We start from the raw sequence: 22,892 nt of genomic DNA, 5'->3' as shown, positions 1-22,892 counted from the left end.
GGGGCAGTCTCCAGCCCCTTGCTCTCCCCTTTTACTTCTCAGCTGTCACAAGTGAGCAGGTTTACCACATCCTCACTGCCATGATGTACTTCCTTACCACAGACCCAAAAGCAGCAGGGCCAGCAGACCCTGGACTAAAACTTTCAAAACTGTAAACCAAAATACTGCCCTTCTCAGGGCAAGCTAGCCCCTCCTGTTTTTTAAGTTGGTCATCTCAGGAATTTTGTCACAGTGACAGAAAGCTAACACAAGCCCATAGCACCAGAGCCTGCTCACTCGGCCTTGTCCCCTCCCTTCCAATGGAAACCATAATAAAGGCTCTCACCCACTTTATCCCTCACTCCCTCTGCCTCCTAACTGACCCTGGTACTTCCCTCCGTGGCTCCTGTGGCACGCCTTGCCCTCCTCCTTAGATCTGTGAGTGTAGTGAGCTCTCTTGTGAGTGGCAGTCATCTCCTGTTCTTTGGCCTCACTACACCTGAATAATAATAATAATACAGTTTATATTTTCAAACACTATCCCAGTGTTAGGCACATGAACAGTGCCTAAATCTCCTAGCAATGATATGTGATAGTACAAGTGTGGCCAATTATGGAAGATCATCTGAGCTTTGGATGCTGCTAACATCCTATGAAGCACAACTGCCCCCCACTTGCCCCAGATTACCAGGATCAAAATCGGTAGTGCTGAAGTTGAGAAACCCTCCTCAAGCAATGGTATTTTCAAGTCAATAGTTCCTCTCTCTAGATATTGCTCCAAATCTACACACAGTTAATGATATTTCATTTTGCTTTCACTTTTTAGGGATGCTTTTTAAAAATTAAATTTATGTAAAATATTTATGATTTCAAAGAAAAAATTAGGTTTCCTTTTTTTCCCCCTTAAGGTACAACTAAAGAGGTCTTCCAAACAGGCGTGTTGGTGCATGCCTGTGATCCCAGTGACTCTGGAGGCAGGAGGATCGAAAGTTCCAGGCCAGCCTCCACAACTTAGCAAGACCCTGTCCCAAAATGAAAAATAAAAAGGCCTGGGGATGTATCTCAGTGGTAAGCACCCTTGGGTTCAAGGGTGCCACCACACCCAGCTCTCATTCTTCCCTTTTGATGTGTTCTGTGAATAGCCTATATACAACAATTTGTATTTTAGCCACTGTATCTTTTGGATAGATTCTTAGAAGTGGAATTGCTGGTTCAAAACTTAAATGAGGGCTGGGGTTGTGGCTCAGAAGTAGAGCACTCGCCTACCATGTGTGAAGCCCTGGGTTTGATTCTCAGCACCACATATAAATAAATAAAATAAAGATATATAAAAAAAGAAAACTTAAATGAATATGTGATTTTACTTCATTTAAATATGATGTGGCATATTACGCAGAGGCACATGCCTATAATCCCAGCAACTCAGGAGGCTGAAGCAGGAGGATCCCAAATTCAAAGCCAGCCTCAGCAATTTAGTGAGGCCCTGTCTCAAAAATTTAAAAAGACTGGGGATGTAGCTCAGTGGTAAAGTGCCCCGGGTTCAATTCCCAGTACCAAAAAATATTTTAAAAAAATTATATATATATGTATATATATATATATATATATATATATATATATATATATATATATCATCCTAGTTTTATTTCTAAATATAATGAGTACACAACAGGATTACAACATGCCATTTCTATTTTTTAAAAGGATGAAAGGTAAAGATTTATATTTTGCTCATATATGCTAAAATATCTGAATAAATACACAAAAAAACAACCATCAAACAGGGACTCTGAGAATGGAAAGGAAGTGACTGGGACCCAGAAGTAGGAGGGAGAATTTATACTGAAAATCCTTTGTGTTATGTTATTTTCAAAAATTTAAACCATGTTAATATAGTGCCTGTTCATTTCTTTGATTGACTGTGGTGCTGAGAAATTGAGTCCAGAACCTCACATATGCCAGGCAAATGCTCTATACTGAGCAACATCTCCAGCCCCAACATACTGCCCCTTAGTTGGAATTTGGGGGATGGAACTCAGTGGTAGAACATGTGCTTAGCATTCCTGAGGGCCTGTGTTTGATCTCCAGTGCCACAAAAATAGAATAATCAGCAAGAACTAAATTTTGATTCCTCATGGAAAGAAGAGGAGATGACGTCCTGTGTCCTGTGGGCCTTTTTGCATTGCAGTATGATGCCGAGCACAGCCAGCTCACAGCCAGAATGCCTGCCATTCTAAGGGTGAGTCTGATGTGCTAACTGGGACGAATCAGACATTCACCCCTGAGCCCCGCTGGATCAGTCAGCTCTTGTCTGGGCCTAAGACCCGAGTGATCTATCTGGGTTCAGGGGTGAATGCTTTTTATGTTTAATAAACATCCCAAGACCCTTTCAGGCAGTTTTGCTAGTTGGTTGAAGTTGATATAACAAATAAATAAGAATCTGGTCAGTGCAGAAATGGCCAGTCCAGAAGCCAGCTTACAATCAAATACTATCCACATATTTGGATGTCCTTCACCTCATAGCAACAGGTGAGCTACGGATACACTTACCAAATGAATATAATAAAATTCAAAGTAAATACAATTCTGTGTAATCTGCCAAATATACAGGATGATGTTCCCTCTTAATTTTTTCTTTTTTTTAGAACTGGAGAAATCAAACCCAGGGCCTCTTAGGCACAGTAGGCAAATGCTCTACTACTGAGGTAATAAATCTTTTAAATTATTAGATAAAGTTTTCTGAATTTTAAACCATAGAAACACCAAAAAAGCTGGGCATGGTAGTGCATGCCTATAATCTCAGTGACTTGGGAGGCTGAAGCAGAAGGATCACAAGTTTAAAGCCAACCTCAGCAATTTAGGGAGGCCCTAAACAATAGTGAGACTCTCTCCCAAAAGAAAAAAAAGGGCTAGGGGTGTGGCTCAGTGGTTAAGTACCCCTGGGTTCAGTCCCTAGTACAGAAAGAAAAAGGAAGAAAGGAAGGGGAGGGAGGGAGGAAGTAAGGGGGGAAGGAGGGAGGAAGGAAAAGCAAAATAGCCTTAGGAGTGTTGTATAGGGTTGGAGGATCTCACAACATGCTTTAAGCAGTTCTGCTTGTAATTCCACAGAATTGTCCTCTTTTTTTTTTTTTTTTTTTTTTTTTTTTGGTACTAGGGATTAAACCCAGGGGTGCTCTGCCACTGAGCTACAGCTCCAGCCCTTTTAAAATTTTATTTTTAGATAAAACTCAGTTACCCCAGCTGGTCTCAAACTTAGATCTTCCTGCCTCAGCCTCCCAGGTTTCTAGGATTACAGGTGTATGCCACTGTGCCTGGCACAAAATTCTCTCTTCACTAACCAAATAACAAAAAGCCTTCATAGATTTGGCTCTTCCAGGGACTGTTACACTTTCAGCATTACTGTTGCTTTGTCCTGGGTTCATAAGTAGGTTCTAATGTCATGACTACATATGTGTCTTTTCCTTCGAGTTTTTAAAACTTGGTTGATTTTAATGGTTTTGGATATATACTACATGTAGTCATTTGTGCCACAAACCATGGGGTTAAATGCTTTTTTTAGTGGTGTTCATCAGCGCCAAGCATGAGCTCACTGTCTGGGGAAACTAAGCTGCTGTGTAGAAAATGGGTGGCTCTGGCCGCCAGCGCCTCTGTCAGAAGAAACCCAGGTCCTGTCTGATTCTGCGCTGCCTGTGGCCGATGGAAAGCTGTTCCCACCTGGACCTTGACAACATTTTTGGCTCTTAAGAATGTTCCAAGCAAGCCTTAGCCAAAGTTTTCCAGTTTCTAAAACCCACTTCTCTTTCTGACAAGTTAATTATCTTTCCAAGCCCCACAGCCCCCCTGAGATGGTGAGAAAGCCACAGCTGTCAGGACAGTCCCATTGGGCACAAAGGGCAGTGGAACAGGGAAGTGGCTTCCAAGTGGAAAGTTAATGTGTATGTGCCGCCTTCAAGGGCTTAGGCAGATCTCCCAGAGAAACCAAGCCAGTTTTCCAGAAGGAATGGCCGAATAAAGAGCCAAGGAGGCAGAATTTTGGAGAAAGCATCTTAATTTTCCACAAGAAGGGTTTTTATAGAGCTCATATTAAGGAATCATAGTTGGCCTTCACATTCTTATGCACACGAATCTCTCCAAACCAAGATATGTCCATATGAGGCTAAGACTGCCTTCCTCTAAGGCTATCAGGATGGATCCAAAACCAATCTTAAGAATTACCTGTGATCCCAAAGGTGAGGGGGACATTCTGCCAGGAAACACCTCAGGGCAGCAGGCAGTCATTCAAATTCAACTTTAATTTTTTAAAACTGAGACCCCAGAGGCTGGGGGTGTAGCTCAGTGCAGAGCACCTGCCTAGCCCATGGGAAGCCCTGGGTTTGATTCCCACCACAAAACTAATGGAAGGGGACAGAAATCAGAGCAGTGGTTGGTGCCTGATGTTGGGGAGGAAGCAGTAGAGGGTGACACACAGAACTCTCTAGATGAGGCAAACGTGCTGTTTTAATTGCAGTGTTGATTCCTTGGGTATAAATATTTGTTTACACTTATTAAGGTCTATATTTTTGTATGTAATTATACCTCAATTTGAAATGTGTTTTAAAAAAAAAATCCTTGCTGGGGAGGCTGGGGTTGTGGCTCAGTGGTAGAGCGCTTGCCTTGCATGTATTAGGCACTGGGTTCAATTCTCAGCACCACATAAGTAAGTGAATAAAATAAAGGTCTGTCAACAACTAAAAAAAATTTTTTTAAGTTTTCAAACAATTTCTTATCTGCTACTTGGTACAATTGAATGACTTGGGTCTAGATATTGAAGTAATTGTGTTCTGTTGATTCTGCCATCAACTTCCTGTGTGGATGTGGGGACTTCTGACCTCTCATCTGCTCTACAAAATGAAGTCCCAGGAATTAGGATGCTATACTACAATAAGATTGCTCTTTTTTTTTTTTTTTTTAATGGAAGGATCTTACTAAATTGCCCAGGCTGGTCTTGCTTGAAATTGTGATCCTCCTGCCTCAGCCTCCTGAGTGCCTGGGATTAAACACATATGACACCACACCTGGCTATCATAAAAATGTTTTTCACTTTTTTTTATTTGTTATTTTTAGATATTCATAAAGAAAACTTAATTGGATATATAACGCAATGAGAAACTTTCAAGAACTCTACCTATTTATGCTGTTACTCTACAGATGGCCGCAGTAGTCATATTGGTGATATGGATATGGGAGAAATGGAAAAAACTTTTGTCTTAATCTAGTAACCCAGGCTCTGGATTCAGATATGGACATTTTGCCACTTGTCCAGATGAGCTAGCAGAGATAGGAATCAGCTTCTAGAACTAAGCCTGTTCACTGCTTTTCAAAGCCCAAATGTAGCAGAGTGTCTCTGTGGGAAATAAGGCAGAAGCAGAAAATCACTCCAAGAGGGAACTCAGACTGCCAAATAATTGGTCTGGAGCACGAGTTCACTGGACTTTGGCTCATTCCCGAAGGGGAAGAGCTCACAATGGAAACAGTGATGGTCACTTACTCAGGCAGCCAAGAGAATGAAAAGCACATTGAAACCCAGCAGTGTCCCTGCGGGAGAGGTACAGTGGGCCCCTTGGTGGTGAAACCGACCTGACAACGCAGCGGATCACAGAGCCCATTCCCAGCGTCTGTCTTCAGTTCCACAACAGACCTTTATGTGCACGCTCTCAGGAGATCTCTGAGAAATGATATAGCCAGCAGCCTAAGCTTTTCCCCACAACAGATTCGGGCTCAATCTAGTTTGCCCGTTTGCTTTGAATTCCATTTTGTTAAGAGAAAGAAGAGCCCGCTTAGATATAAAGTCCCTGCCAAAATACATCCCTCCCACACAGGCTTCCTCAGCTTCCCTTTCTTATTTTCACCTCTTGTGGACTATTTCCACCTCCAGTCGCTCTTTTCATGCTATATTTGTTCCTCAGCTTATCCAGTGCCACTGTGAATGTCCTTCTGTCCTAGCATGTCATTAACTGTTGGGCTGAGAGACCAGCTGGACGGAGGTGAAGGAATGGCAGCACAATTTAAACTGCTCTGACCGCGCTCCCCCACCTGTGCCAAGCAGGCAGATGGCACAGCCGAGCTCCGCGCCTTATGTGAGTTGCTAAGGTGTGAATGCTTGTGTGCCCCAAAACTGTGTGTGTTGAAATCCTAACTCCCCATGTGTGGTCTTAGGAGGTGGTTAGGTCTTGAGGGAAGAGCCCTCATGAATGGGATTAGCACCTTTACAAGAGACCCCAGGGTAATTCCCTGTCTCTTCTGCCTTGTGAGGATATAATAAGATGGCCATCTAAGAATCAGGGAAATCTGCTACCTTAATCTTAGACCTCCCAGCCCTCAGCACTGAGAAGTGAATTTGTTGTTTATAAGCTATCTAGTTTATGATGTTTTGTTGGAGTAGCCCAGACATGGGTTAGTATTTTGTTTGCATATACTTTGGCAGAATTCTGTCCTAAAATAATTCTGTGGTAAAGTGTCATAAACCAGATATCTTCAGGAGTAGGAATTAAAGAAAGCAAGTGGAACCAGGCATGGTGGCTTTGGAGACTGAGATAGGAGGAGACTGAAACAGGAGGATTACAAGTTCAAGGCCAGCCTTAGCACCTTAGCAAGGCCCTAAGCAACTTACAAAGACCCTGTTTCAAAATAAAAACTTAGTGATAAATGTGGCTTAGTGATAAATTCCCTTTGGGTTACACCCCCAGTACCAAAAAAAGAAAAAGAAAAGGAAAGCACGTGCGGTTAACTGGGAAGTATATTTCTTATTCAAACAGGAGGGTTTTGTTTTGTTTTTATTTATTCCATCTAATTGTTGCCAGATTCTAAGAATTTTTTTCAGGAGAAGCAAGAAAATGGATTTTTTTGGAGGGAGCAGAGGGTACTGATGACTGAATCCAGGGTCACTCTACCACTAAGCTACATCCCCAACCCCGCCTTTCTTCCCATTTTTAAATTTTGAGATAGGGTCTCACTAAGTTGACTCAGGCTGGCCTCAAACTTGCAATCCTCCTGCCTTAGCCTCCTGAGTAGCTGGGATTAAAGACATGTTTCACTAAACCCAACAAGAAAATAGGATTTTTCTGTACACTTCTTTGAATTACATACAAACACAGGCCTTCATTTCAACCATCTAATCTAGCAGAACAAAGGTGGGTTTTGGCATTAGACTTGAGTTTAAATTGTGGCTGTAGGACGTACTGATTGTGTGCTCTTGGGTAGGTGACTGCATTCTTAGAATGTCAGTGCCCTCGTCTTTGAAATGGGGGTTCCATAACACACTTGGCAGTGGGGTCATAGGGATGTGCCAAAATAACACACAGCATAGGGAAGAGGAGGGTGTCTGCCACGCTGACAGTGACTAGCATGTGGAACTCCAGCCGAGACCTGCCCCTTCTGCTCAGAAGTGACTCCAACTTGCCAGTCCTGACTTCTGAGAGCTTTTGCTAAAAATGTAAGAGTCTGTCCTCAGGAGAAGAAAACTGGACAGATTTGTGGAGCCTCTTGCTGCACGCCAGGCATGTGCACCTTGGCTTCCATATGGTGCTGCCTCCCACATCTGGAGCAGCAGCCTCTCCAGGGGCTGAGGAGGGGGAACAAGCCTGATCACAGAGGCATGTAGAGACCTCCTATGGAAAGCGTGGCTTTGCCTCAGTGTCAGCTGCTAAGATTGGGTTTTTTTCCTAAGAAATAAAGATGAAAAGGAGTCAGTTGTACTTTCTTTTCTTTTTTTTTGTGGGTACCAGGGATTGAACTCAGGGGCATTGGCCACTGAGCCACATTCCTAGCCCCATTTTGTATTTTATTTAGAGAGAGGGTCTCACTGAATTGCCTAGTGCCTCGCCATTGCGAGGCTGGCTTTGAACTCACGATTCTCCCATCTGGACCTCCTGAGCTGCTGGGATTACAGGCCTGCGCCACCATGCCTGGCAGTTGTGCTTTTAAAAGCTTTCTACAATTCAGTCTAATGAAGAGTGAGTTCATTCTCCTTCTTCCACATTCTCCTTGAAAGAGATCCTTGGGCTGCCTTTGACTCTGGTCCACAAGCCCATTCCACGACAGTGTGTTTCAGACATTGCTGCAAAATTAAGATATGTTAGTGCTTGCTGAGTAGGCTCTCAGGTCCAAGGAGGGCTGATCCTATCCCTCCTGAGCCTCATTAGTATGCCAGTCCTTGTATCCTGCCCCCAAGGTACTGGATCAGGGATAGACATCAGGTGTTCCTTGATGACAGGAGCGATGGCAAGTGATTTCACAGTGGAACAGCACAGCCCTGGGGAAGGGCACAGAACTCTCAGGAGCAGAGTAGGAAGTGTGGAGGACTAGGAGTCAGCAAATAAAAAGAAATGATGGTAGATTTGGGGACAGTTTTTCAGGAAAGGTATTTGAGGCCGAGAAACATCCTATGTGAAGCTGAAGATGAGAGCAGAGATGCCAGGTTGACAGGGCCCGGAGAGGCTGGGATCAGCTGACAACGTGCTTGGGTAGAAGAGGGAGGATTTTTATGTCTTGTAAGACTGGTTTTGTCCCAGTGACACAGTACTTCAGGAATTTGGGGAAAAGGATCAGAATGGAAGTTACATTTGGGAAGTTTGACCTCCTCTGCAGCAGAGAGGACAGATTGCAGGAACAGGAATAGTGGCAGAGGCCACAGTTGAGGGGTCACTGCAGCATTTTGAAGAGATCAGAGACCCAGACAACAGTGGTTTGAGGAGCCCAAGGGATGGGGACTGACCAGGAATTCACAGAGGCTGTGAGGCTGAGTGTGATCAGTGGATGAGTGGATGAAGATGAGGAAGCATTGTGTTCCCCAGGTTTTTACTGTTGTGACAAAATACCTGAGAAAAATAACTTACAGGAGGAAATCTTTATTTTTGTCCTGTGGTTTCAGAGGTCTCAGTCCATGGGCTGCCAGGTCATAGCTGTGGGCTGGAGGTGAGGAAGAGCATTAGGCTGGAGGGTGTGCTGGAGAGCTGCTCAGCTTATGGCAGCCAGCAGGGAAGTAGAGAAGAGGGGCCAGCTACACGCTTCTCAGGCATGTCCCCAGTGACCCAAGTCCTCCAGCTAGGCCCCACCTCCTCCAGTTTCCACCCCTCCCAGTATTGCCACCCATGAGGTAGAGCCTCATCTCTGGGTGGCAATACTGATGAGGTAGAGCCTCACGATCCAGTCACCTTCCCAAAGGCCCAACCTCGAACATTACTGCACTGGGAACCAAACCTTCAACATGCAAGACTTTAGGGGACATTCCAGACCCAAATTGCAGTAAGGGTAAAGGATGACTTCAGGTTACTGCCTGAGAGAATGGAACAAGGTGTCAGGAAGGGGTGCTGGTCTGGGAGGAGGACAGGAGATGCAAGCAGGGGCTGAGCTCACTCACTCTCAGAGCATTCTATGATACCTCAAGATGAGGGCCTCCCATGGACATCTGGAGGGGCTGTTTGGAGCTCAGGACAAAGTGGTAACTAGAGTTAAGAGCATGGTCTTGGACAATCTGTTTATAGGAAGTCATTGAAGACAGGGGTCGGGATGCAGTCATCCAGAAAGAATGTACAGCATGAGAAGAGAGGGGCCCCTCTCTCCTGAGGATGGAGCCCTGGGGAAATGAAAATTAGGGAGCAGGCAGAGAATCACAGGACTAGGTGTGACTGAGAGGCTGGAGGAAAATAGGAATAGCCAACTGAGAGCTTCAAGGAGGGAAGCATCTAAAGTGCAAAATATTATGTCAGGTGCAGTGGCACACACCTGTAGTCCAGTGACTTGGAAGGCTTGAGGCAGGAGGATTGAAGTTTGAGGCCACCCTCAGCAACTCAAGGACACCTTGTTTCAAAATAAAGAAGGGCTGAAGGTGTAGCTCAGTGGTAGAGCACCCCTGGGTTAAACTTTTAAAAGAATTAAACATTAAAAGAAAGGCAAGGAATATAACAGCTTTAAAAAGTGTCCAATGGAGCGATTATTTTGGTAACCCCCACAAACACAGGGCCAGGGAAGTGGCAGATCTGGAAGCCAGCCTCTCTTGCACTGAGAAATAAAGGGGAAATAAGAAATAGGGGCTGGGGTTGGGGCTCAGTGATAGAGTGATCGCCTTGCGTGTGGAGGGTACTGGCTTTTCCACCACATAAAAAAAAATACAGGTGTTGTGTCCATCTACAACTAAAAAAAATAGAAAAAAAGAAATAAAGCCAGCTGCATTCACTCCTCTGAGAAGGGGCCTATCTCTGTTCTCACTGTTGGACCTTAAACCAAAAACAGTTACAAAATATTGCAAACATCAATGTAAAAAATAAATACCCACCACCCAACTAAACTATTTTTCTCTATTTGCTTCAGGTTTTTATTTTCAGAACTGAAACATGATAGGTGTTTTTAAAACCCTACATTCACCCATCACTAGCCCTATTCCCCTCTCTCCATGTGGTAACCACCATCCTGAACTTGGTGTTTCATTCCTTTGCACAGTTTATACTTGTATTACGTAAGTTTATATCATTAAGCAGTATATACAGTTCTTTTGCACATTTAAAAACTTCTGGTCTTGCTTTTTTCATTAATCAGCATTAGAGATTTGTAGATTTATCTTCATATCTGCAGCTCTTGTTCATTCATTTTAACTGCTGTATAGTATTCCTTTGTATGAGTATGCCACTTATTATCTCTATTTTCCTGTTGATGAACATTTATTTCTAGTTTTTTTGTGTGTTTTTTTTTCCATAAAAATGAGGTCACAGTGTTCATGTACATTTCTTGTTTTTGTGAGGTTATTTCTAGAATATATACATAGAAATGGAATTTGATAGGCCATGGATTATATACACATTGAACTTTACCAGATATTTGCAACTTGCTTTTGAATGTGATGGTGTCATACACTTAAATAGGGTGTGTGAGAATTCTAGATACTTCATATCCCCAACATTTTATATATTGAAAAAGTTAAAAAACAAAAGGATGTATGTATATTTGATATGGTTTGATATGGAAAGATCACCAGGCTACAATGTTAAATGAAAAAAACAATGTAGCCAGGAGAGTGGCTCATGCCTGTAATTCCAGTTACTTGAGAGGCTGAGGCAGCCTCACCAATTTAGTGAGAACCTGTCTCAATATAAAATTTTAAAAGAACTAGTGATGTAGCTCAGTGGTAGAGTGCTTGCCTAGAATGTGCAAGGAAGGCCCTGGGTTCAAACCATGGCACTGGGGGTAGGGGAGCAATGTCGAGCTGGGCTCAGAGAGGTAAAGTGCTCACCTGGCAGATTCAGGGCCCTGGGTTCAATCCTTAGCACCACATAAAATAAATAAATAAAGGTATTGTGTCCAACTACAGCTAAAAAATAAATATATTTTTTTAAAAAGCAATATCTATATATTTATAATGTAAGAAAATAAGGACATATATTCATATTTAAGTATACTACTAAAAAAATAATAAAAAAGAAATATGCCAGTAAAAAAGCCAGTAAAACTAGTTTCCCATCAGGGGCAGAAGTCAGAAAACAGTGGGGGAAACAAGACTTTGCAACATATTCCTATCTTTTCATGTAGCCCTGGTACCTGCACCAATAGTGAATACATTAACTATTCTTTAAAAAAAAGTCCCCTTTTGATACCAAACACTGCTTCCATTTCCAGACTAGGCTGCTAGGGCCCCATAAGCCCTTTTCCCAGCCTGGCAAAAGTAGGCACCATTTCTCTGACCCATTCAAATGAAGGTGAATAAAGAACATGGTCACACTGAAATGCCTTTATAAGAGGAAATTTTATTGTTAATTATTTACCTTAATAGTTTCAGAAAGAGGAACAGATTAGCTCAGTCCAACATGATTGGCAGTTGGCAGAATCTAGTGAAGCAAGTGTTCTGATTGCTAAGGATTTAATTTGGATGCTTTTAATACTTAGCCATCTAACACTTCAAACATAATCCAGATTAAATGCATCATTTATTTCCCTTTCACTTTTAATACCACACCTACCTCACTTCATTATGGAAATATCTTCATTAAATATGATTCCCAGAGGAACAAGTTCTCTGGAGAATATAGCCATGAGGACAGTGCACATAAAGAAAAACTCAAAATAAAACTCTGTATGATAATTTACTAGTCTAGGGAAACAAAACTTTCCAATATATTAAGAAATAAATCCAGTTACAAATGCACTAATAGTTCTATGTGAAGAGGTTCTGGAACAACTGAAAATGGCCGGCTATTTACAAGATCCACAAGCAGGAACGATGAGCCTAGCCCAGCACTGGCCCTTGGAAGCCAAAAGTGTTCTCTCCGCTGTAGGCCACATACAAGAATCCATCTTCATCTTTTTCCTTCTCGTAAAGCTGTACCATAGTTAGGCTTGAAAGAAAAATAAAAAACATAATTGAAAATTGAGTCTGGGTGTCAGGAGAGCAAACCCCAAAGATAAAGGGCTTGATCTTTAGGGACATATAGTAAAAAATAATCAGTATCTGCTGTGACCTGCAATCTGTTTTATGGAAGGGAAATGGAGCCATGAAAAGATTAAAACAAATTAGGAATCAGTAGATAAAACCAGAATTAAATTCTCCATCCTCCAGTACAGAAGCAGAACTATGTAAGTAAATCCTTTTAAAAAGCCAGCTCCTTGAATGAGCCCAGGCTGGTTAGCACCTGAATTCTTTTTAAATGCCAAGGGCAAGGGGTAGGGGAAACTAAGCAAAATGAAGAGCCTAAAGACCATTCCTGTGTGGGTAAAGGACCCTGGTAAGAAAGAGTATATTGTGCTCTTTCCTCCAGGCTGGTTTATTTGAAGATTTATAACTTGGTCTTAATATGGTAGGTACAGGTAGGAGCTTCCTCTTGTGGAAGCTCCTAGCCAAAGCCTCTGTGTCCCCAAAACCTCTGCGTCAGCATCATCTAAGAGAAGTTTCTCCCCTCACACATAAGGCAAAAAGCTCACACTGTATCTAGGATCCAAAGAGGCCTGCCTGCCCAAGCTCTAAAATACCCTCCCGAAATAAAGAGTTTCCTTAAACTAAAAGTGTGGGTGGGAAGCTGGCTTTCCCTAGACCATAAAACAGACTGCAGTGGAAATCTAATCTAGTTCTGTCATGAAACTGAGTTATCCCAACTCCAGAGTGAGACTAGTAACACCCACGACACCATGCAAGTTTTGACCTCGTGCCTACTACCTGAGACAGCAGGAGGCGTATGCGTGCTAACCGTGAGTGTGACCACAAATGATGCTGTAACTAGAAGCAGCAGTAAGATGCTCGTCTGAAAGCTCACCTCAGACATTTGAGGTTAACAGCCTTGACAAGTCTCAACATGTAAACCAGGTGTGGGAGCAGCCTGATTAGAAAGGGGTCCCAGGCTTCAACCTGGTAAAGCAATGGAAGCCCCACCCCCTGCTGCTTTGCTGCTAGTGGGCTGACTGGACCCACATGTAAACAGACTCAGGCGCATCTATAAAAGGGGATTTTGTTTTCTCCTTTTCTATTCTTCCTGCACCATTTTCAAGCTTGGGACAACTGTGTGGGAAGATTATTAAGAATGCGGGGTGGACGGCTATGAATATGAAATGGCCTGCTGCCAGCATCCCGTAAAATAAGAACAGTGACCCTGTGAGGATCTCTTGACCTGGAATTTGTAAAATAAGAATTCCCTGGAACAGCTCTGTTTAATAAAAATGTCTGCTGTGACAAAAATGTCCTGTATCGATGCTGTTCAATACAGCAGCCTCTGACTACATTCAGCAATTGAAATGTGGCTTGTCTGAACTAGGATGTACTATAAGTGTAAAACAAAGATTTCAAAGACTTAGTATGAAAGTGAAATAATCTCAATTTTGATTTAACGCTGAAAGGATAAAATTTTAGATATTTAGGGTCAAACTATTAAAATTAATTTCACCTGTTTCTACTTCTTTACTGTAGCTACTAGAAAATTTTCAAATCATATATGAGGTCTGCATGCCCTAAAACATGTGAGGACTCGGGCGTAGGTAGGTAGAGGAAGGAATCCAGCTCATGAGAACACCTACAGTGCTCAGTCTCCACCTTGACTGCACATCAGAATCACTGGGGAACTTTACAAAGATCTCCCTGCCCAAGCCCCACCCCAGGCAACTAAGAATCTCTGGAGGAGGGACCCAGGTATTAGCACATTTTTAAATGCCAAAGATGAGTCCTTATGCAGCCAGGTTGAGAATAAAGAAACATTCTTTTGTGGGTAGCCTTATTACCAGCCTTATTACCAGGGAGTAGGAAACCAGGAAGTGAGTACAAAGCCAGCAACCAGCAGAAGAGCTTGAACATGCAGCTGAGCCTCCCCAGATTTTTACCCAGTGACAGAATGCCTGGAGAGAAAACCCAGTTTTATTTGAGACTCTTCAGGATGAGACTACTAAGAAAACAATTAAAGCTAGTGCCACAACTCTCTTTACCCCACATGGTCAGTGTTCAGGGTGCCACAAATGAGGCCTGTGGTAACATCTCACCATTGCCACCACCGAATGTGTTAACACAGTTAGCAGACACTGCAATATAAAGACAACCGTCCCTTGGCACTTAGTTGGGTTCCATTTGGGAGACCACGTTCTGCTCTTTCCCTAGCAAGTTAGAAGCCCTAGTGCAATGACTCTAAATCCACTACTAAATAAGAAATACTCACGGAACTTCATACATACCAGCAGCCTACCCCAGACTCTCTATGGTGCACACAGTGAGCAATGACTACAGAACCACTACTAAGGCAGGTTCTGAGACTCAGCCCTGACTTCTGGCAGGGTAGAGGCCCATAAAAAAATGTGGCTTTTGCTTCTTTCTGCTTTGAGATTCCATTGTCTTTTAAGTAAAATTTGGGTTTGTCAGTTTAAGCATGCCCAAGCAATAACAGAGGCTGATAAAAATCCTAGTTATAACAGCAAGCATGGGCCAAACACTGTTCCAAATACATAACACAGGTTAAGTCCTTCGATCCTCATAACAATCCTATAAAGCAAGTGCTATCACAATTCACAGTTCAAAGATAAGAAAACTAAGGCACAGAGAGGTCAAATAATGCACCATATGTCACAAAACTAGGAAACATTCTTATCATCAACTTGTGCTCCCTCTAAGAAGGAAAGACTTATGTCTTTTCTGATGTTGTAATGTGACAGCTAATGGTTGTACCTAATGTACAGTCCAACCCTGTTCTTTTCCCACAAAGAATCATGTGGAAGTTCTATACAGTTGACAGCAAAGTAGTGTGTCCTTATAGTAGGGCAAGGAACTTGATAACCAGACAGTGCTCAATGCTACATAACTTCCTGATTTTAAGGCTTCAGTGGCTGCCATGGCACATTGGTATGGTCAAATGACTTGAAAATAGCCGTTTCGGGACTGGACCACACTCATGCAATGTCAGAATAACTTGGCAGGAGCCAAAAATTGCTGGACCACAAACAGAGTTAAAAAAAAAAAAAAATTGTTTAAAGACCCATTAAAAGTGCATTCAAGTGGAAGTACAGGGGGGCAAAATGTAACCTTACTCAGCAGGTAGTCTGTATAGCAGAAGGCTGGTATGTTGGTTTAGAACACATTCCATAAGCCTCTCAGGGAATGAGCTCCCCTCTCAAAATCCAGAGGCCTGAGCCACAAGCACTGAATTGTTTGGAATGGCCGAGAACCCCGAAGCATAGAGGCAACTCTAATGCTTCTGCCCAGCTACGCTACCCAGACCAGCTAGGTGGTGGAACATCTCACAAGCAGCACTGCAACTCCAAGGCTTCCTGCTCAAGTTAGTGGGAGGTGGCTTAGAAGACACCCAAAGGTAACCTCCAGTCCCGCGTATGCATGCCTAATGCTGTGTCATCAAGTACTTCATACACACATCTGAGAAGGATGCTGCCTGGATGTCAGGGGCACTGCCACCTTCTAAGTCTGATGAGGAAAGAAACAAGAAAAGATAATGACAAATAGAAGACATGCGGCCAATCTAAGGTGAGGTAGGACCCTGAAGTACTGAGTAAGATGAACCTAAATTTTTTCCTAAAACTTTGTTCCCCACTCCTCTATTCAGGATCACACAGACCCAGGCAAAACTACTTCTGCACTGGAGGAATTAACCAACAAAAAAGGGCAAGTTTCAGCAAGATCCACATCCAAAAATGGCCATGCTCCTGAAAGTAAACATTAATTTTTGTTTTGTTTTACAGTGCTGGGGATTTAACTCGGGGACTCATACCCACTAGGCAAGCGCCCTACCACCGAGTAACATCCCCAGCCTCAAACATTAGTTTTATGCTACTCAACAGCCTTACGAATTGAGGGAGGCTGATCTATGAGTGCTGAATCCATGTGAAACCTGCTGTCAGCCCCAGATCAAGGGCAGCTCACAGAGGCTGCGATTCAGGCTGACTCATAAACTGGCTGGACTGAGAAACACACTGGCCAGCCATCTGCTGAGGAACCCATGTCCTTTCACTGGACCTGGACTTATTTCTCAGCAGGAGGATAGGTGGGATAAAGATAGAGGACAGTAACCACTACTATGGAAATTGGAAACGTAATGAAAGGAAACGTTCATATGGCCCTGAAGAGTCAGGAATGGTGACACACACCTGTAATCCCAGCTAAAGGAGGCTGAGGATGGAGGATGGCAAGTTCAAGACCTGTCTAGGTAACTTAGGGAGCGCCTGTCTCAAAATAAAACATTAAAAAAAAAAAAAAAAAAGGCCAAGCATGGTGGCACATGTCTATAATCCCAGCAACTCAGGAGGCTGAGACAGAAGGATTCCAAGTCCAAAGCCAGCCTCAGGAACTTAGTGAGTCCCTAAGCAACTTAGTGAGACTCTGTCTGAAAATAAAAAATAAGAAGGGGTTGGAGATGTGGCTCAGTGGTTAAGCATCCCTGAGTTTAATCCCTGGTTCTCCCCTACCCCCCACCAAAAAAAGGACTGGAGATGTAGTTCATTGGTAAAAATATTTCTGGGTTCAATTCTCAATACTAGAAAGTTTTTTTTTTTAATTATTTACATACATATATATGTGTATAGATTGTATATACATGTGGATGTCTATGTATATATTCATTCTGAAAGATCCCCAAGATTCTAAAATATAAAGAAATTCAGGTTATGCCTGTTTATCAGATTTTTCTCTGAAATGAACAGATCTTGTTCCATTGCTGAAATAAACCCTGTGGTATTTACCCAGAAATGATCAAGATTGCTAATTTTTTTTTTTTTTTTTTTTTGTGCTGGGGATTGAACCAAGGGCCTTGTTCATGCAAGGCAAGCACTCTACCAACTGAACTTTATCCCCAGCCCCAAAATTGCTAATTTAAGCTCATTTCTAAATAAAGGATGCACCATAAGACACCATCATCTTTAACAGTACCAGTTTCGTGATGTCGAATTATAATATTTTAGATATTTAATAACAGACTTTTGTTTCTATTTTTAAACAGGGAATTAAGATTCCTAGCTGCCATGGTGGTGCATGCCTATAATCCCAGAGGCTAGGGAGGCTGAGGCAGGAGGACCGGGTTCAAAGCCAGCCTCAGCAATGGCAAGGTGCTAAGCAACTCAGTGAGACCCTGTCTCTAAATAAAATACAAAAAATAGGGCTGGAGATGTTGAGTGCTCCCGAGTTCAATCCCTGGCAATCTCTTCCCCCACCAAAAAAAGAAGATGATTCCTGTCTGTGCTCTAAAGATACAAGACCATTGCCAGATCTGGGTTCCCCGCTAAACCCATGGCTGGGAAACTTATGTTCTTTGTCAGTTCTGTCTGCATCAAGTTAGTTCCCTTTCTGTTTTTGCCCTGATTCCTGATACAGGTACCTAAACTGAAAATTCAGCTTTCCACTGCTAAGTGAAAAAGGAAAGTGAGATTCCCCCATTTGTTTAAAAAAAAAAAAAAAAAAAAAACAAGAATTCAGAAAGAATTAAGAAAGTAAAACTCCTAGGGATAAACCAGTCTCTATTTAACTCTAATTATTCTAAACTATAATGAAACCTCAAGGCAAAAATAACTGAAGTTACTTCTTCAGCCTCAGGCATAAGTGATTCCTGTGCAGACCTGTCAATTATGCGAGAAGAGCTCCTGCAGGCCTGATGCATCCTCTGTATGTTCTGATTTCCCCAGCTACTCTCTGCAGGCTGCAAGCACTGGGTGAAGGTTAAAGGAGACTCCAGGCTTCCCCAAGGAGGCTGGAAAAGACTAAAGAGGAGGCTGTTCAATTGTTCTGGGGAGAAGATGGTGAAGCTGAGTCACACATCAGCTTTAAGGAGACCCCGAAGCACTTTCATTTGTGTTGCTATGGGCGATTACATTTGCATAAGGCCTGATGGTGTCACATGCCTTTTTTGTTTATAAACAAATTTGGTTTTAAGAGTAAAACTCCAGGGCTGGGGCTGTAGCTCAGTGGCACAGAGCTTGCCTAGCATGTGTGTGAGGCACTGGGTTCAATCCTCAGCACCACATTAAAAAAATAAATTAAAAAACGATGCCATCCATCTACAAAAAAAAAAGAATAAAACTCCAAGATAAGCTGGGTGTGGTGGCAAAAGTCTATAATCCCAGACTGTGAGACTGAGGCAGTAGGATCCAAGTTCAAGGCCAGCCTAAGCAATTTAGCAAGACCCTAAGCAACTTAGCAAGACCTGGTTTCAAAATAAAAAATAAATAAAAGGGCTGGGGATGTAGCTGAGTAATTAAGCATCCCTAGGTTCAATCCCCAATACAAAAAAGGAAAAAAAAAGAATAAAACTCCAAGATGAACAAAGAATGGCTACATAAATTGTGGGACAAGATATCATTAACTGTACCCAAAAGTGCTATGGACCTGGACAGAGGGGCCCCAGCTGATGTTCTTTTTCTACATCCTGAAGAGTGAGGATTTGAGTTCTAAAATTCCTCTTTGTTGCTAGGCATGATGGGCATGCCTACAGTCCAAGCAACTCAGTAGTCTGAGGCAAGTTTGAGGCCAGCCTTAGCAACTTAGTGAGACTACGTTTCAATTTTTTTTTTTTTTTTTTTTTGTGGTGCTGGGGATTGAACCCAGGGCCTTGTGCATGGGAGCCAAGCACTCAACCAACTGAACTATGTCTCCAGCCCCATATGTCTCAAAATTTGAAAAATAAAAACAATAAGGACTCGGGGTATAGTGGTAGAGCATTCCAGGTTCAAGGGTTCAATCCTCAGTACTGCAAATAAAAATCCAGATTTGGGTCACATGTAATCTACTTTAGGAAGGATTCTCCCAGACTGAAAAGGCAAATGGGGCTTGGAGAGAAAATGGCCCTGAAGCAACCTCTCCTGACCTGAGAATCACTTTTCATTTCCAACTCTATTTATATCTCAGGGATAATAAAAAAGGGGTAGCTCATAAAATCTACAGCCATTTTAATTGCTAGATTACCATGGCACCATCAGAGAAATAATGTTTCCAAAAGTCTGCTTCATTTCCTCAAGGAGTATCAGAAGATCAGCATGGAGAAAAATAAACTCAATGCCATAGATCCTAGTCATCTACTTCCTCCCACTAAGCTACCACCACCTCCAGGAAGAAGGAAAATAGGATTGTCAAGGCTCTATAAGTTCCAGGTGGTATGAAATAAGATTTTCCTCCTCCACCACCTTAAGGGAAGCTGAGAGTAACCTCAGGGGCCTAAGGTCTCCTCCCCTGCTAACACACTGCTCAGAGGCCTATAAAGAGAGGCTACAAGATCCCAACAGTGACAAGATCACTACTAGAAACACCACCACAGCTTCCAGAGCTACAGCAATAGCAGACCAAGGCACTCAAAGAGCAGTGCCTTTCATTTCTTTCCTGCCCCGCCTTGCTAACACACAACAGGAAGTGGAGGTGGTAGAGACTGTGAAAGCAGCAATCAGACCAAAGAATACCAGTTTTTCACCTTTAGTAAAAATAAGGTCTGGAATTCGGCTCAGGCCTCTTCTGGAGCTTTTAAGAATTTAACAGGAACATATTCTGGCTAGTTCCCAGGGCTGATGAACACCTTAACTATTGATTGACTGATTGATTACAATACTGGGGACTAAACCCAGGGTCTCATGTGTGCTAGGCAAGTGCTCTACCATTGAATCCCTAGCTCTCCTTATTTTACTTCAAGACAGTGTCTTACTAAGTTGCCCAGGCTGACCTCAACCTTGGGATCCCCCTGTCTCAGCCTCTCAAGTCATGGAATTATAGGCATGAAACCTTAGCTTTTAGAAGTTTACTTTTGGGTGGTAACATGAAACCTAGTTTGAGTCACTAAGATGTGACCAGGAATTTACACTGAGGGGGCCAGAATCTAATTCTGAGCTCAGAAGTGCCCAATCAGTACTAGGAAAGGACTGACCAAAGATTCAAACTGAGCCTGTCCATTTTTCACAGGGGACTAAAGCTGAATTGTCAACTACACTGAAGAGAGAAATTACAGTGCTCCTGTCTAGATTCAGGTGTCAACAGGCAGCACAACAATTAAGCTGACAAAGGTAGTGTAGGTCTGTGAAGGGACTTCAGAGTCCTTAACTGGACAGCAGCTATTTTATCAGACTTAAGGATCAGGCAGATACTGACTCACAATGGCAAAGAGCAGACTTTTGTAGCAAGCACATTATTAACTGAAGCTGAGCCTCAGGAGGGCCCATAAGCTTCCAGTGGAGAGCAACAGTGCTGCTTTCAGGAACCATTAGCAGAAAACCTCATTTCAGGCCTAAATTCTATCTGTGGCTTAAACCTGAGTAAGGGGATCTGAAGCTAAAACATTTTCTTTTAAAGTCCAACCTTGTCTTATTTTCTTGAGCCAAAGTTCACTCAAAAGTATTTCAGCCCTTTATTATTTTCCTGGAGCTATGGTCGTGGCTCCACATTTGCAGGGTCAGGACCCCTAGAGTTTTCGGACCTCCAAAGTTTTGAGTTCAATAAGCAGCCAAAGAGATGTCTAATACCAGAGGGCTCATCTAGTAAACATCTCTCACCTGGACTGTGGGACTGTCTTATCCACAAACAAGAAGATTGCCTTTTCAGAAGGAAGCTGGATCCTTTTCCTGATGATCCACATGAACTGGGCCACAGTGATGTCAGATGGAACCAAGTACTTCCGTTTGTCAATGTCAACAATCTGAGAGCCAGAGACTTTTTCCACAATCACCTGGAAAAGTAAGAAGAGGTCAAGACTGGATTTCCTAAATGAGGCTCTGGCCTTACACTGTCAGGGAGGTGATGAACAGTGTGGGCAGGGATGTGGGTGGGAAACTGCATAGCATGAGAAAATATGCCCATGACTTAATAAGCCACACTCTGGAGGCTAAGAACCAATATAACTGTGTTATAGGGAAAACCTAAGTGCTTTTCTGTGGTCAATTATCTCTCTCACCCCTGATCTCAGCATTTGAAAGAGAAATACAGCTACTAAGCTTTTCAACATTTTATCCAGGCAGACACAAGAAAATCTGGTGAGGGTTTCTCCAATGGCCTCTTACTCTAGTACCCCAGAATGGACCCTCATTACTGGAGAAGTAAGATCCCAAGGAACACAGGAAACAAGAATGAATGGACTTATAACATGCTTGGCAATCCCAGCCAGTCAAGAATAAAGCTGTTCATATGGGCTGTTACTTCTCTCTGAACAGGTTTGGAATTTGCCCCTCCAGCTCCCTCCCCAAAGGAATCGATTACAAGCAAAGAACTATAATAACAGACCACGATGTCCCTTGAAAATCAATAAGGATAATAGAAACTATCCCCCTACCCCATGAAATATCAGATCATTTGTATTATTGATTAAAGGGAAAAAAATTTCAGATTTTTTTTTTTTTTTTTTTTTTGGTCAGGCATGATGACAGGGTCAGGGTGAAGAAAAGAAGCTAGTAAAGATAGAGGTTCAAAGTTAAAGATGAAGGTCCTGGGACTAAAGTATCACTTCCAAGACTAAAGTGACAGTCTCCACCACCATTCCCAAAGTGGCAGTGACCTGTTGCCCTGTCCTAGAACATCGTTCCTTACATAATTGGCGAGGGAGCCCAGAGACTGCAGACAGCTCACTGGCCTAGATCGGGAGATTCAGCACTGAAGCACCTGAACAGCACCAGCCCTAGCCCCTTACTCCCTGGCCGCCGCCGCCCTGACCCAGACTGGCCCTTCTGCTACAGGGACTGGAACCCCAACTTGTCAACTGTTGAATGGCCTAAGGCCCTATCACGGCTCCTCGACCACACAGGTGACAGTGGGGTGGGAGGGCGAGGGTCCAAACACTCACTGGAACCCGGTCAGGATACTTCGCTCGGATCTTCGCGGATTCCACGCATCTATGTTCTGTGAGAGAAACACACCGAGCTGACGTCGCGCCTGCCCGCCGGCAGGTCCTCGGTTCCCGGGCCGCTGTCCCTCCTCCGCCCTTCCCCCCCAGCGACCCGTGCACACCCCGGGCCCTGATGTGGCGTCCCCACAGCCGCAGTCCTTCGTCCCCTAGTTCCCGGAAGAACCCGCGGAGGTGGCAACCGGGCAGTGAAGGGCCCGGGGATGGGGAGGTGGCAGGGCCTTGGCGACCCGAGCCCGGAGCGCGGCATCTGCCCCGCCCGCCCTGGCCCAGAGCGGCCCGGTGGGGGAGGGGGCTCCCCCGCCGCTCCGGTCCCCTGCCGCTGGGCAGGCGGCCGACTGCTTACCCAGCGAGTGGTCCTCCTTGAACATCCACTTCATGGCGGCGGCGGGGAGGGGACGAACCCGGCTCTCGGAGCCGCGGAGTTGAGCGAACCGACCACAACAACAACGACGGCGGCGGCGCTGGCGGCGACTACACGACAGGCGGGACTTCCTGCTGCCAGAGCCTAGCAACCGGTCGGGGCGGGGCTTCCGGCGCCATTCGATAGGGCGCCTCACCTGGGGGCGGGGCCCTCTCAGGGGGCGGGGCCGAGGAGCTGCGGGAGGGTGG

General features: G+C 43.7%; 1 protein-coding gene across 1 annotated transcript; it reads right to left on the bottom strand.

Annotated features, from left to right (window-relative positions):
• Positions 1–11,733: 11,733 nt before the first annotated feature.
• Positions 11,734–22,772, bottom strand: Gabarapl2 (GABA type A receptor associated protein like 2). The gene is made up of 4 exons (XM_076838756.2): positions 22,627–22,772; positions 22,221–22,276; positions 20,941–21,113; positions 11,734–12,341 (listed from the first exon to the last, which is right to left on the bottom strand). Exons 1-4 carry the CDS (start codon positions 22,658–22,660, stop codon positions 12,233–12,235), a joined length of 372 nt encoding a protein of 123 aa, XP_076694871.1. The 5' UTR covers positions 22,661–22,772; the 3' UTR covers positions 11,734–12,232.
• Between the last annotated feature and the right edge of the window lie 120 nt (positions 22,773–22,892).

Source organism: Callospermophilus lateralis, chromosome 18 (genome assembly GCF_048772815.1).
Source record: "Callospermophilus lateralis isolate mCalLat2 chromosome 18, mCalLat2.hap1, whole genome shotgun sequence".
Taxonomy (NCBI): domain Eukaryota; kingdom Metazoa; phylum Chordata; class Mammalia; order Rodentia; family Sciuridae; genus Callospermophilus; species Callospermophilus lateralis.
The sequence above is the reverse complement of the archived record's forward strand: the minus strand, read 5'-3'. Positions and strand labels throughout refer to the sequence as shown.

What these genes read in the sequence shown, in the direction of transcription:
- Gabarapl2 (XM_076838756.2), bottom strand. Translation starts at nt 22,660, where the DNA reads ATGAAGTGGATGTTCAAGGAGGACCACTCGCTGG. An exon ending in CAAGGAGGACCACTCGCTGG is followed by an intron (nt 22,277 to 22,626) that starts GTAAGCAGTCGG and finishes TTTCTCTCACAG; the next exon opens with AACATAGATGCGTGGAATCC. An exon ending in AAGACAGTCCCACAGTCCAG is followed by an intron (nt 12,342 to 20,940) that starts GTGAGAGATGTT and finishes TTTTCTTTCAAG; the next exon opens with CCTAACTATGGTACAGCTTT.